General features: G+C 42.6%; 2 protein-coding genes across 6 annotated transcripts; one reads left to right on the forward strand and one right to left on the reverse strand.

Annotated features, from left to right (window-relative positions):
- Positions 1–66: 66 nt before the first annotated feature.
- Positions 67–8,795, forward strand: si:dkey-110g7.8 (GTPase IMAP family member 8). Of its 5 annotated transcripts, none has more exons than XM_061748885.1 (7): positions 67–191; positions 490–1,174; positions 2,224–2,782; positions 3,990–4,087; positions 4,190–4,321; positions 5,596–6,186; positions 6,766–8,795. In XM_061748885.1, the coding sequence occupies exons 2-7, from the start codon at positions 1,144–1,146 to the stop codon at positions 6,837–6,839; spliced, it is 1,485 nt and encodes a 494-aa protein (XP_061604869.1). In that variant the 5' UTR covers positions 67–191; positions 490–1,143; the 3' UTR covers positions 6,840–8,795. The 5 variants fall into 5 exon arrangements, with proteins under 5 accessions (XP_061604869.1, XP_061604871.1, XP_061604870.1 ...); XM_061748887.1 differs by having other exon boundaries at positions 137–1,174; positions 6,766–6,844; positions 7,373–8,795; XM_061748886.1 differs by having other exon boundaries at positions 137–553; positions 638–1,174.
- Positions 8,796–10,916: 2,121 nt separating this feature from the next.
- atf4b (activating transcription factor 4b) lies at positions 10,917–14,290 on the reverse strand. Its single transcript, XM_061748890.1, has 3 exons — positions 14,085–14,290; positions 12,286–12,741; positions 10,917–12,209 (listed from the first exon to the last, which is right to left on the reverse strand). Exons 2-3 carry the CDS (start codon positions 12,635–12,637, stop codon positions 11,257–11,259), a joined length of 1,305 nt encoding a protein of 434 aa, XP_061604874.1. The 5' UTR covers positions 12,638–12,741; positions 14,085–14,290; the 3' UTR covers positions 10,917–11,256.
- Between the last annotated feature and the right edge of the window lie 43 nt (positions 14,291–14,333).

The raw sequence follows: 14,333 nt of genomic DNA on the forward strand, positions 1-14,333 counted from the left end.
TTACGACACTGTAAACCGCCTCACGGCGTGTGGTTTGTGACACTTGTAGCGACATACGGCAGAGTGGTTTGGAGGACACTAATAAGATGTTAACTTACTTTCTCAATATTATTACAAAAAAAAAACACTGTGCTTGCTAAAAAAAAGTTTTTTGTTTGTGTCTGTTTAGATTCTCATTCATCCAGATCATGGTAATCCGCAAAGGTTGAATCGAGGCAACTATTTGTAGAATTTGTTCTCCACTTTCACCTGTAAATAGATTATGTAATCGTTTTGATAGAGATTATACCTTTTATCTTCAATGTAAAAAACTTTATAATCCTGATTCAGCCATCAGAAATAATGCACAATAAGGGAGACTGCTTTCAATGTAGATAAGCGTGCGTGTGCGCATGTGTGTGTGTGTGTGTGTGTTATGTAACATGGCTTTGCATGGATTTTATATAAACGTTACAATTTATTCATGCGGTGTACGTCATCTGTCTGCAGGCATCAAACAAGTTGTGTTTGTGCTTGATGCAGCAGCTGCAGGATACATTCAGCTGTAACTAAGGTATTCTGGTTTCTTACCACACACACAGCCCTCTCTCTCTCTCTTTCTCTCCATCCATCTTTCCATCTGTCCTCCTGACTGCAGTCTGCAGCCGCTGCCCACAGATGCTGATGCTGCTGAGCAACAGCGTTCTCTTTTGCATTAAATGTGATGAGACATCCCGTAATTGCTGCGACAAAGACGGACTACACAGTTACATAGAGGTAGCTCAATCTACTCAGATAGATAAATAAGAAAAAGCAGTGCTGACATAACAGAGAAGTGGGATAAGAAATAGAAAGAATGATGGAAAAGATTGGGCCGAAGGGTTAAAAGATTACTACAAAAAAAAGTCGGGGGAGAGTAGTTTGAATGGCAGATGAGCAAGGGAAGGGGTAGATGGAGGGGGAAGACCACAGAGGGCTATGCTGCAGTAGAATGAGGGTCAGAGCGGAAGAGCACTTGGGCTGCCAGCCTTCTGCACCCTGCTCAGGCTCCATCGCCGCTCACTCCTCTCTCTGACGAGGCTACAAGAAGAATCCACGGTGGAGGCAAGAAGGAGAAGGAGGAGGGGGGCTGAGGAGGAGGAAGCCAGAGGTTCTACACACAAGATGGCTGCTGTGTCCTCTGCCTCTGACACTGGTAAGTGTGTTTTCATCCTTTGTCGCACCCTCTCTTTCAGTCGCTGGATTTAGGTTTGCATTTCTTGACACCATTTGCTGTCATTGTGAATCCTGAGAAACTGTTGCTTTAGTCCTCATGTGTTCAGTAGCACACAAGGAGAGTGTCAGCAGCAGCGAGGAGCCGGATGGCTCAATAAGACTCGCTCTCCTCCCTGTGTCACCCCCTTTTCATCCCCCCTGCTGAGCCATTTGCCTTTGGAATATCTAGCATTTTTCAGTGTTGACATTTTATCACAAAGTGTGTCTTTCTTTGATAACTTTCTATTTGAAAAATTCACATTTGTGCATATGACGTGCTCCCTGGAAAGTGTCCAAGGTTCCTCCTTCTCTGACCCATATTTCTTTTCAGATGTAAGGGAACAAAAATGCAGCATGCTGAGAGACACGATCTGGAGGAAATGGCGAGAACTAAATTAGAGTCAGTAAAGGAGAAAAGTTCTAGCTCAGATAGGGGAGACACATGAAAGGGTTTTTTTTGCCAAAGTAGAAAGGTTTTTGCCAAAGAAATAAAACTATTTGGAAAAAATGTTTATTAAGGGAACATGGGAAAAATAGAATTCCTCTAGCGCAGTGGTTTTCAAATGTTTTACACCGGAAAGTGCCATAGAAAAAAAGTAGTACCACCATCATGACCACCCTAAAATATAGTAGTGTGGTAGGCCTAAGTTTTCATCAAAAATGAGACAGACAGGTTTTGTTCCTAAAAAGTATATTTAATATTATGATAAGCCACTGTAACCTGATGTGATGGGAACTGTGCTAAATTAATGATTCTATTCAAATTTATTGTTCATAAGCATTCAAAATTAATTGTACCTATTTTTTTTTTTAAAACAAACACTTCTTAAATATGTGCAATGTATTAAACGTAAAGTTAAAAGATAACTGAGCTGTACTAGGCAGTGCTTTTTTTGCATATGGCGAGAGGGAGCATACCACATTTTGAGAATCACTGCTGTAGGGGCCAATTTCTGTGTTCATCTACTTCTTAGCGATGCTTGGTTTCAGCAGGGGACTCCAGGGGCCGTCACCCCCCTGAACGCCGGCTGCTGATCCTCGGTGGTCCAAAAGCTGGTAAGACCTCCTCAGCCAACACCATCCTGGGAGAAGAGGTCTTTGACGCTGGGACGGAGACTACTCACAGCAACGTGGGTCAGACGGAGATCTTCGGCCGTCGGGTCACAGTGGTAGATACGCCCCCGTGGGCCATTCCCGGTGACACGGAGGATGACACAGAGGCAGATGATAACGGAAACACTGGCGCCGAGTCGGAGAGCCTGCCAAGACCCCCGCCCAGCCTGGACAGCGAGGGGCCTTGCATGGGGGCCATCCTGTGCCCTCCTGGACCTCACGCAATCCTGTTGGTGGTGTCTGTCATGCAGCCTTTCACCGACACTGAGAGGAGAGCTGCTGAGGAGCAGCTGGGGGCCCTGGGGGGTGGAACCTGGAGATACTCCATGGTGCTCTTCACTGGCATGGACAAGTTACACAAGGGAGTCTTCATTGAAGAGCATATCGCAAACACAGGAGAGGCCCTGCAGTGGTTGGTGGAGAGATGTGGAAGCAGGTACAATACTATATGGTTATTCCTTTTGTACTACACTAGTGTTTGCCAACATTTATTGAGCCAAGGCATATATTTTGAATCGCAACGATGTCACGACACCTGACCAAACAAGAATGTTACAAACAGTATGTACTGTATACTGAAATATCGATGATCGTGTCTCAGTTTATTCACAAATGTACTGAGTGCCATCTGTGCCTGTTTGATTGAATACAAGCTATTATACTGTTGTATGAATTACAACAGGGGGATACATAGGTTAATTGTACCTTCTGCCATCAAGTAGAGGAGCGTTTAGTTGTTCTGCCTGTCACTATATGTCGCTGGCAAAGATAGATGAACAAAGTCAAGATATGACATTATTTGTAGTAAATAATTTTCGGACCAATGAATTGAAATTTGATCAATTACTTTGGCACTCCCCACGGTCTCTCACAGCTACCTTATGTGTCACGACTCAGTGGTTGGGAATCATTGCACTAAATTATATGGGGAAACGTCTTGGCGACTTAAACAATCAGGGTCTGGGCTAGACCCTTTAGGTCCACCTAAGTATTAATTATTCTTACTGAAACATTTTTGACTATTCCATGGTTCTCTAAATTAGTGGGAACATTTTTCTGTTCCAGTATGACTGTGGCCCAGTGCATAAAGCAAGGTCCATTAAGTCATGTTAAGCCTGGCTAAAGTCTAATCAAACACTTTAGGGAAGAACGAGGACAGAGATTGTAAGCTCGGCCATCTTGCCCAACATTAGTGACTTCATGAATGTTCCTGAATAAAAAGTTGTATACAAAGTCTTTCCAGATGAGTTGAAGCTCTTTAGATCCTCTTTTAGGGGGATATTTCACTCCATGTCGGTGAAATGGCCAGGTGTCCCAATACTTTAACTTTGGGCTAGCTCACACAAATAAAATTCTACTGCAAAGAAAACAATGCCTCAGGCTGTTTTGTGGTGAGTGTCATTTCTCCTCATTTCTGCTGAGTAATAAACAGGCTTTCACAACTTGCAGGGTGTTGAATAGACAGTGTTACAGTTGAGTCATGGTTGATTTCCACAGGGACTTCAAAAGATAAAAAACCCTTACAAGACAGGAAATATTTTGCTATTCAGATGCCAAAGTTAAACTGGGAGAGAAATGGCACAATACTATTACAAGCAAATGTGACTTCTGGTTGAGCTACACCACCCTTTTTCTACCTGCAGGTACCACGCTTTTGATAACAGCTGGAAAGACACAGAGGACAATACACAGGTACCCGAGCTGATGGAAAAGGTGGAGGAAATGATCACTGACAACCAAGGTTTGTTGATAATTTCAGCAATATTTTTATTAATTTATTTATTTTTTATTCCATCTTGCGACATATATTGTTGTTGGATGAATGCTGGCTGCTTTTGTGCAGGCTGGTACTTTGAGGTGAACGAGCTGATCTTGCTGGAGGAGGAGCAAGCAAGGAGAGCTCTGGAGGAGGAGAGGATGAGGATGGAGGAACATGCTAGACAAAGAGAGCAGATGATTGGAGGTCCTCCCAGAGGTATGGAGGAGCTGTTTGTGTGTGTTTAATGTCTGCAAGAGACTAGCGTAATGGAGAAAGATGAGTGCACATGCGTCCCAATGCTGCCCCTGGAGAGGAAAATTGTTACCACTGAACCGTTCCGTGTTTAGCTCTTCTGTCTCACAGCAAGAAGGTTCCTGGTTTAATTCCAGAATGGGCAAAAACCTGCTCCCACTGCTCTGCCGGGATAGGTTAACACATGATGATACCGAGAGCTACTTCTTAGGTACTGATTAATGTAAAAGGGCTTCCAATTTGATATTTGTGAAATCACAGATTTTCTCAAATGACTTGTAATTATATATTGTTATTAATAATTCATGGTATCAAGTTATATGAAGTTACAATAATTCTCACAATAATGATCAATAATGATTTAACAAGGTAGGAAAATAAATATCAAGATGCAACACTATACACTATAAATCTCTGCAAGTGTTTAATTTTTCAAATGATCAGTTGTACGACATTCCTAGGAAATCACAATGTCCCATAACTGGTGAGCTATTTTTAGAACAAGCCCACGGGCTAGTCATTTGGTCCTTGGGGGCTTTTTGGTGCCCATGGGACCATGTTGCTGACCCCTGATCAAAATGTCCTGTATGTGTGAATGTGAGTGTGGATGCTTGTTTGTCTATTTGTGCCCTGCGATTGGCTGGCAACCAGTTCAGGGTGAACCCCGGCTCTCACCCAAAGTCAGCTGGGATAGGCTCCAGCATACCTGCGACCCTGCTGAAGATAAGCGATACAAAGAATGGATGGAAAGATATCCCCATCAGTCTATTCTCTTCATTTCATAGCATTTCTCTTGGCTGCACTGCTTCCAATACGGTTATGTTAAATTTTTGGGATCCAATCAGATTTCAGCCTCTTTGTACTGCCGTGTGAATGTAATTTGCCCAAGGTCTATAAATATTCTCTAAATATTCATTACGTACTGCTTCAGATGATGTACATGACACAGTTTCATGCTTTTATTATATTGAGTTATTGAATAGTATTGATGGTTTTAGAATTGTGATGTGATAGTGGTGGTATTAAGAGGCGGGTTAAGTTGGTCAAGTTCCCACTAAAGGCCCAGGTAAGAAATGCATGGAATGCCCCTGGTAACATGGTAATATCCAATTGAACATAGTTTCTTATTTTGTCAAATCTCATCAGACCAGGTTGTGATTTGTTGTTCTTACATTTTGTTGCTTTGAGTTTTAATCCTATTTCACCTTTTGTTCTCACTTCTGTACCTCTGTTGGCAGAACTGAGGTTGCTGTTGTTAGGCTGGAAGGGGGTTGGAAAGAGCTCCGTGGGGAACGCCATCCTGGGCCGTCGGTTCTTTGAGTCGGGCCAGGAGACGGACCTCTGTCTCAGGAGGCAGGCGCTTGTGTCCGGTCGCCGGGTCACCATAGTCGACACCCCGGGCTGGGACTGGTTCTCAGTGCGGCGTACACCAAAGCGCATCCGTCAGGAGTCACAGCGTGGCGCCGCCCTTCTGCGACCTGGACCCCACACACTGCTGCTGGTTCTCCCCGTCGTCTCCTCCCTCACCGCCAGGAAGAGAAGAACACTTCTGGCCCACATTGAGACTCTGTTTGGCGACACCGCCTGCCTCCACACCATGGTACTGTTCAGTTGTGGCGACTGGCTGGGCCGAACGCCCATCGAAGAGCACATACTCAGAGGGGGCCGTGAACTGCAAAGACTGCTTGAGTACTGTGGGAACTATTACCATGTCATGGACAGTAAGACCCCTGGCAAGGACAGGAGTGTCTCAAACCTCCTGGATAAGATTGAGGAGATGATCAGGGAGAATGGGGACAAGGCCTTCCTCCCTGTGCAGACCGAATGGTGTAAGTCTTGCCATTTTAACTTCACTTCTATACATAATTGACACTGCATAGGTAGACCTGTGTAATCTAATCACATCCAATACAATAGCCGCAATGAGAGTCTAATTTACCCCACCATGAGTCAAGATTTTTGTGTGTTCGTAACACTAGGTCAGATCTAGAGCAGATTCACCCCAGTTAAGCTATCATCCACTTGTAGTCGGAAGATGTTCTTGGGATACATTGTGGTCATCCACCACCATACATTTCTAAGTTTAGTGGTTCCTTGACTAAGAGTGTTTTTTTAGTTTTACCTTGTATGCTTTTTATATTTATATTGGACAATACAAAAGACTTTTTTTTTTTTTATTATTGTGATGGTTTTCTGGGGGAGCTGGAACGGATTAATGGCATTTCAATTCAGTTTAATAGGGAAGTTCGATTTGATTTACTTAAGAATAAATTGAGTTATGAGCTTGGTCATTGAACGAATTAAGTCATAACAGAGATAGTGCTTGATGACACTGTGGTGCATTAGAGTGTGTGGTGTTGGTGCATTGTCATCAACATAATGTAATTGGATTGTGTTGCATTTGACAGTGAGCGAGGAGAGCTCTTACTCATCGGACAACACAGAGCCTGAGGACGACTGTCGAGGGTGCCAGCTGCAGTGATGAAGGTGAAAGCAAAGAAGTTATTTGTGCGTTTACTGTTCTTCTGAGTGTCCAATAGGACAAAACCTAACCTCATGTACCTATAGCCTCATCTAGATAGCCGTTCTAGATGTGTTAGGAAGTAAGAGGAATTGATAGTGAGTAGTTCTTTGTTCAAGAAAAACACTGATGGTTGTTGGACGAGGATCACTTTTGAGCGCTCTTACAGAGGAAATGTTACCATGAATATATTTACAGATTGAGGTGCCACAGCAAACTGAAGGATTACTCCTCTCTGTAACCCTTTGTTCCATCCACACACTTCTAGGATTTAGAGTTGAAGAGTTGAGTTGAGTAATGATTGATGCAGCCACTGAGCACATCGTAAGTCTAATCCATTTCAATCATGAAGAGATTTGTTTAAGATGACATTATCTGGAGAAGCCAGCTTGTTTTCTTTCTTGTCTGTTAAAGGACAAATTGGAGGAACGCTTCCTTCTGCTATTGCAGCTTTCATTTTGAAAAGAGCAACAATTCTGTATCTCCTTTCACAGGGAAACGCTTCAGTTAAGAAACTGAACCATTGACCATTGAACACCAAATGAAAACAGGTACTATGCCAGATGATGATAGATGTGAAATCTGCTGGGAGCAAGTGCACTCGATAATGTTTGCTCACTCACTCCAGTACGCCTTTGCACAAGAAAGTTGATCATTTTATGAGAACTTTGAATTCTGAGTGATATTAAAAAAATTTAAAAAAAACTTCCTTCATTAATATTTGATTCGTTTCCGCTCGTGAGACAGGGTTGAAATGATCTCTCTCGGGTAAAATCTGGCACATTTACCAAAAAGCTGGGGTAATGCTGATTGAAATGCTACAAACATTGGTCACATTAAATCAAAAAGCTCTGGTTTGCAGAAACTACAGGAGAGTCTTTGTACTTTGGTTTCAATTATTTACTTTGAGTCTATTGTGCTAGTAGATTATGATAGTCCATTAAACAAATTGAGTCATAAATATAGTCATATAAATTGGACTCGTGCTCAAGAGTGACAAAAACACTATGGAAGCGACTGTATAGGAAGAATCGTGTGGAGAGGCCCAGACTGGCTGACTCTGCTTCGCCATTTGTGCTAATTCGTCCAGTGTGTTTGTTGACAAGTTCAACTCTGCTCTACGTGCCTCAGCATCAAAGCGTGATAGTGGGAGTACAGCCTTGCTGGAGGGCTGTTTCCTATAGAATACGTCAAGCTTTTGCATGCTACAGAAACCACATAACCTCATGAATCACTGAAGCTCAAAAATAGGGCTCCCAAGCAACTTTTTCTACATTAAGAATAAATCTGCGATACAAGATATATATCCATCGCTCTGAGGCATGTTAAAACACTGCATGCAGATAAATGAGTTTCTAGAGATTTGATGGCAAACCTCACTTCCTTCCACCTTTGACACCTGCTTGAAGACACCCATGTGAATATCTGGTATAACTTCACATCCCTGTACTTTTTACATCTGCAAGCAAAAATAGGAAACAAAAGAACTTTTACATGCATTTAAAGATGTTTATGTGACCAATACCTCAGCCGCACTGTAAAATGTTATTTTGATCTAAACAACAGACCCAGACCATGCTTCTGTCTATGCTTAAGTAAGTCTGTGCTTCATCTAATTACATGGCCTACTGCAGCAGCTACAAGCATGATTTAACAGTTTGATGTGTGGATGTTTCAATCGTTTGTTTGTATCGGGATTGTTCCTCTGTGGCTTTCTTGTATACGCAGTGTAATATTGACAGTGTAACGTATGTTCTGATGTCGCTTTTATGTGAAGCATTTTGCACTATATAAGGTCTGCCACTTCACTGTAGCTCAAAGTGATGTTACTTGCTGTGTCATTCCTCGTTAATGGTGAGGATGACATCATCGGCACTTTGTTCATTGTCATACAATAAAAGATACTACTATATTGTTGCGCATGTGTGGCTTTCATCTTATTCTGTGGGTGTGTTTTTGATAGACTGCCCGAATAGATAAATGGGAATACTATTTAAATATTTAGTCTAGATCTCAGTACTCCTTCATTGTCATTGTATAATGTCTAAAATGAAATTTCAGTACACTAAAATATACTCCATGCAACAGACACTCAGACATTGTCATGCACAATATACCAATGTACAGTATGTTCAGATAAATACCAATAATAGATATTGCTCATTTCAGGGGTTGTTTCCCTTTGATTTTCTCTCTAATCTCTAGTTTTAGTTTTAAATAATTTTGTCGAATTAGTAAAAGACAGGCGGAACTGTGGGTGGATGACTGGTTAGCACATCTGCCCCACAGTTCTGAGGATCAGGGTTCAAATCCCGGCCCTGCCAGTGTGGAGTATGCATGTTCTCTCCGTGCCTGCGTGGGTTTTCTCTGGGTACTCCGGTTTCCTCCCACATCCCCAAAACATGCATGGTAGGTTGATCGAAGACTTAAATTCCCCATAGGTGTGAATGTGACTGTGAATGGTTGTTTGTTTACATGTGCCCTGCGATTGGCTGGCGACCATTTCAGGGTGTACCCCGCCTCTCGCCCGAAGATAGCTGGGATATGCTCCAGCACGCTCGCGGCCCTAGTGAGGATAAGCGGTACAGAAAATTGATGGATGGATGGATAGTAAAATAATAAATTCTTAAAGTTAGATTCTGACATTCGGTCTCTGCTAAGCATCTGGTCTGTGTACAATTTAAATATTAATTTGAATGCATTTTAAAAAGTTATGACCTTGGGTGTGGTAATGTGTTTTGTGACTTCCTTTCTATTCAGCCCACTGGCTTGCATTTGCAGCACTCTTGTTTGTTTTAAGGATAGCATCTAACATACCATACTTGAAGTATCCAGGACAGTTTCTAGTTAACCCTCCTGTTATGTTGCGGACCAAAGTGACCCATTTTAAAGAAGAAGAAAAAATATACAGTATATAGGTTTAATAAATCTAATCAACAATAAAAAAAAAATGATTGAAGGGGCATGTAGTGGAATTAATTAATTTTTTTTCCTTGTTTATGATCCAGAACAATTATTACTGTTCATGAGAAACAAAAAACAGGAGGGTTAAAGGATTAGAGCCATGTTTTCCTCTTTCATTCTCGACCATCTTAATGTTGGAATTATCCTAAATATAGATGTCTCCTAAAGGGACTAGAGGAAAGTGTGGACCAGTTAAAGCAAGCACAACAAGGACCAGTTATAACCTGAATGTACACATTTCTCTCAGTATTATTCATGCATAGCGGAGGTCAGCACTAGCGTCAGCTTTTCTCGCCATGTTCCGAGCCAGCTCAGGTCTGCTTCAGACCATGGCAGACAAATTCTGTCTTTTAAGCCTGCATGTGCTCAGAAACTGATGCAAAATCAAAGGCACTTTAAAGTCATCAGGCCTGTCATGTCTGCTGCATGTTGCAAGACACCTGCACATTATCACTTTTCTGCAGCTATACAGGTACTGTACATCTCATTAGAATATGGTAGAAAAGTACATTTCAGGACCCATACATTAAAAGTGCATGAAACACTTGGAAAATACTTTTCAGAGGGCAAATTCCTGCCTGATTTCTAGAGTAAATTTTGGCTGTTTGCTGTTGTAAGATTTTTTTTTTTTTATTTCCATTGTCTAGTGTAACTTGTCATGTTTTGAAGTCCATCCATTTTCTGAGCCGCTTTTCCTCACTAGGGTCGCGGGCGTGCCGGAGCCTACCCCAGCTACCATCAGGCAGGAGGCGGGGTACACCCTTAACTAGTTGCCAGCCAATCTCAGGGCACATACAAACCACCATTCGCACTCACACCTTTGGGCAATTTGGAGTCTTCAATTCATGCATGTTTTTGTTTTGAAGTATCCAACAAAATTAAGCTTTTGACACTATTGATAAGTGTCTATGGTCACTGGCCATGGTTGTAAAAATGTTCACCTCTCCTTCCCATTAACTTAATTTCCTTTAGGTCCTTTAAGACAAAACAATCAACTTCCTTTGATATAAAACCACCAGTTTTCATCACAATTTCCCAATGTGACTTCTCCTCCCAAAGAAACCACACAAAGTGACAAATTTGTCAACTTTATTTTAAATTCATAATACAGATAATACATACTTAAAACAGGTTAAAATACCTCTTAATACATTTAAACTATCTTAATAGGACCAAGTAAATAAAACTGAGGCCCAGAGAAGCTATAACATGCAAAACATGGGACATGTCCCAACTGTACTGGAAGCTACTCTTGGAATACATTTGAATAATATATGTTGGAGATACTCAGCATGTGCTATAATTAGTACCAGGATATGTGCACAAATCGCACACAGTGGAGATTAGTTTTGCAAGACAAAAACATGGTGAGCACATGACTGCTCAAATGCCCGCTTACACATCCTGTCAGTGCTCAATGTCCACATTTCAACCTTGCCAGACGGACTTCCTCCATTAGCTCTTTGAGGTACTCAATCTCTCTCGCCATTGATTCAGCCTTTTCTTTCAGCGCCATATTCTTCCTCTCCAGCATAGAGTACTCCGTCGACAGGGAATCCTGCTCTGCCCTTTTTTTCTGACGGTAACGAGTGGCTGCAGTTTTATTCTGCTCCATCTTCTTTAATTTCTTGTTCTTTGGCGCCTTCAAAGTCTCTCTTTTATCTGCACCTGGGAATGCCTTAACTTTGACAGTAGGCAAGTGGGGACTATCTTTTTGTTTGGGATCAGGGTATGGTCGGGCTCTGGAGGACCTTGTTGGAGGAGAGGCTGGCGGAGAGGAATGACTAACGTTAGACCGAGTGGATAAAGTGGCGGGCACCCTCCCAACATCTTTAGTAGCCAGCACAAGGACAATTCGGGTTGGTGAAAGGGAGAGCACAATCCTTTGGACCTGAGGCACCACAGTCGCTACCACTGGCTTCACCTCATCCATGTGAACGTCCACTTCACTACCCAGGTCCAGGGTGTATGTAGGGGAGGAGGGAGAGTCGTCATATGGAGAGGAACAACTTGAGTCAGCAGAGACCGGTTCTGATTTTATTTCGAACTCCTCTTGGGGTTCTGTAATAGATGGGGAAGGGGAGGGAACACTACACGCATCATTGTGGGATGCCGGCTCTAGTAAGGAGATAACTGGATCAGAACCAACTGAGGGGGAGTGAGAAATATTTGGTGAAGGAGGAGCAAGACTTGAAATAGTGTGGATTGGGAGTGAGTCGAGCTCAATGGGGCAATCAAGGGAGGCTAGGAGGTCATCTGGATCACTGGGATATTCCTCAGTGGAACTGCAGGCACCTATCAGAGAGTCCAGGTCAAAGTCGTGGAGATCCACCCTTTCAGCCATCCAGTCCAGGTCACCAAACACATCTGAGGGCAAAGTGGACACAATTAGAAACGTTGCAGCTTCATTGTCAGTCAGACTAAGGAACAGCAATGTTATTACCTTTGCTGTCAGCTGAGACCGCCTCAGTATCTCTCAACTGCACAGATTGTGCCAACCAGGGGAACGGGAGTGGGTCAGGTGAAATCCCAGTTTTCTCCTGGAGGACAGTCGAAGGTGAATGACGGGGAGAATAGAAGGGAGGGGGAGAGGAAGAAGATAGAAATGAGGAGTTGAATGGTGACACTGATGCTGCGACTCCATCCACTGAGGTTTGTCCTCCTTTGCGATGGTCCTCTTGCTCAGGGTGAAATGCAACAGAGCCCACGGCGTCAGCCATGGGAGAGGAAGGCTCCCACAGAAGGGCCTCCATGTCTTCCAGGCCAAACAGTGAGCTTGTCATCATCATGGTCATAGTGGCTGTTGTTGGTCACAAGAGGAGTGCGTGACAACGTTCTGAGGTTGCCAAATTCTTTGTTGCTGTCGTGTGCAGCAGTGCTGAGGGTTTCCACGTGGGACCTGGCAACAGGATACATGTGCTGTTACCATGACTGACAACATTTTTTTGTTAAAATCTGTTGCTCTGCTGATTTTTTGTTGTTCTTTGCTTTGAGTTGCAGGCAAAGGTTTGACCTCCGTGTGAGTTTCAGACTCTGCCAGTAGATGGCAGCAGTAAACTTCACAACATTAAGCCACCAAAAGGTTTCCCCACTGTGACAGTGTCACTTTCTGTCAGTTTTGCACTCTTATTCTGTTTCCTGTGTAGGTATTTTGTCAATATCGTTATTTGTCAGTTTTGTACTCATTCTGTTTCCTGTGCAGGTATTTTGTAAAATATTTAACCACGTCTAACCAGTTAAGAACGTGAACTAAAAAAAAGCGGTCTACTAAATGCTTTTAAGTCATTGAGTTGTGAGGGAGGAGTCGACTTGTTCGTCTAAGTTATGTACTACACAGAAACAGAAGGTGTCGCTAAAGGCCACAACACCAGCCAGATGGTAGAAGCTGCTTAAGTGAGGAAAGCATAGCGAAAAGTAAACAAACAACAAAGATTAAGTTCAGTGAAATGTGGGAAAAACTACATTCTAATTTTATTTATTTTATATTTTTTTATAAACGTAAAATAAATTTTTTATTTTATATTTATTACAATACAGTGCTGTGCTAGTTTTCTTGTGGGGGTGGAAGATATTTTAATGGCCTTTACAATCATTTCGATGGGAACAGTGGTGTTGAAATACAAGTGATTTGAGTTAAACCAATTTCACTTGTGTCTAGTTCACTGTACGATTGTACTGAATGCGACGGAGAATGTGAAGCTGGATAAGACATTAGCAGTTAGTGCTGCTCGTGTATATATTGTAGTGACACAACACTGCCCCCACCACTGCAGGGAGAGAGCTGCAAGTCACGCGTTTCCAATCTCGTACCTATGACGTCTTTCCGACTCATAAAAGGTCAAAGCGTTCCCCTCCCCAACCCACAAAGCGCCATTTTAACACGAGGAAATGATCTTGTTCGACAGCCACGTTGGCATTTTACGGTGGTAAAATATCACTAATAACACACACAGGTATATAGTCAGAATACTGTCTAATGTGAACAGAGTTGATTATGTTGGATAATGTAAACTACTTTTTAAAAAAAATGCTTCAATGTCACGCGTTGCGTCAGCCACAATTAATCCTTTTTAAGGCGGTCATAACATTTATTTTGACTGTGTAGCGATTAATAACATTTCAGAACGACGAGTATTTAAATTGTACCATGTTCTGCTTTACTACGACGTCGCCGCTAACTACTTGCACGCTAGGCCCAGCACACGTTAACGAGGAAGTCACGATTTTTAAATGAATACTTACGACATTTTCGCTGAATTAGATGTAAGTCAGTGCACTGGTTGGATGCACTGTTTTGTTGGCTGCTGCTGGGTCGCTGCACACTTTCACACTGCCATTTCGGCAAATAATCACCGACGTCCGGGAATAGTACGTGTCTGGTGTTGTGTTGCGGGAGGGAAAATAGCACCCGACGAATGGTTGCGCTTATTAAAGACTATTCCGCCCTCCAGTATCCTTCTGCACTACGCGTACTAGCGATCACTGCGCCAA

Source organism: Phyllopteryx taeniolatus, chromosome 16, assembly GCF_024500385.1.
Source record: "Phyllopteryx taeniolatus isolate TA_2022b chromosome 16, UOR_Ptae_1.2, whole genome shotgun sequence".
In the NCBI taxonomy this organism is placed as follows: domain Eukaryota; kingdom Metazoa; phylum Chordata; class Actinopteri; order Syngnathiformes; family Syngnathidae; genus Phyllopteryx; species Phyllopteryx taeniolatus.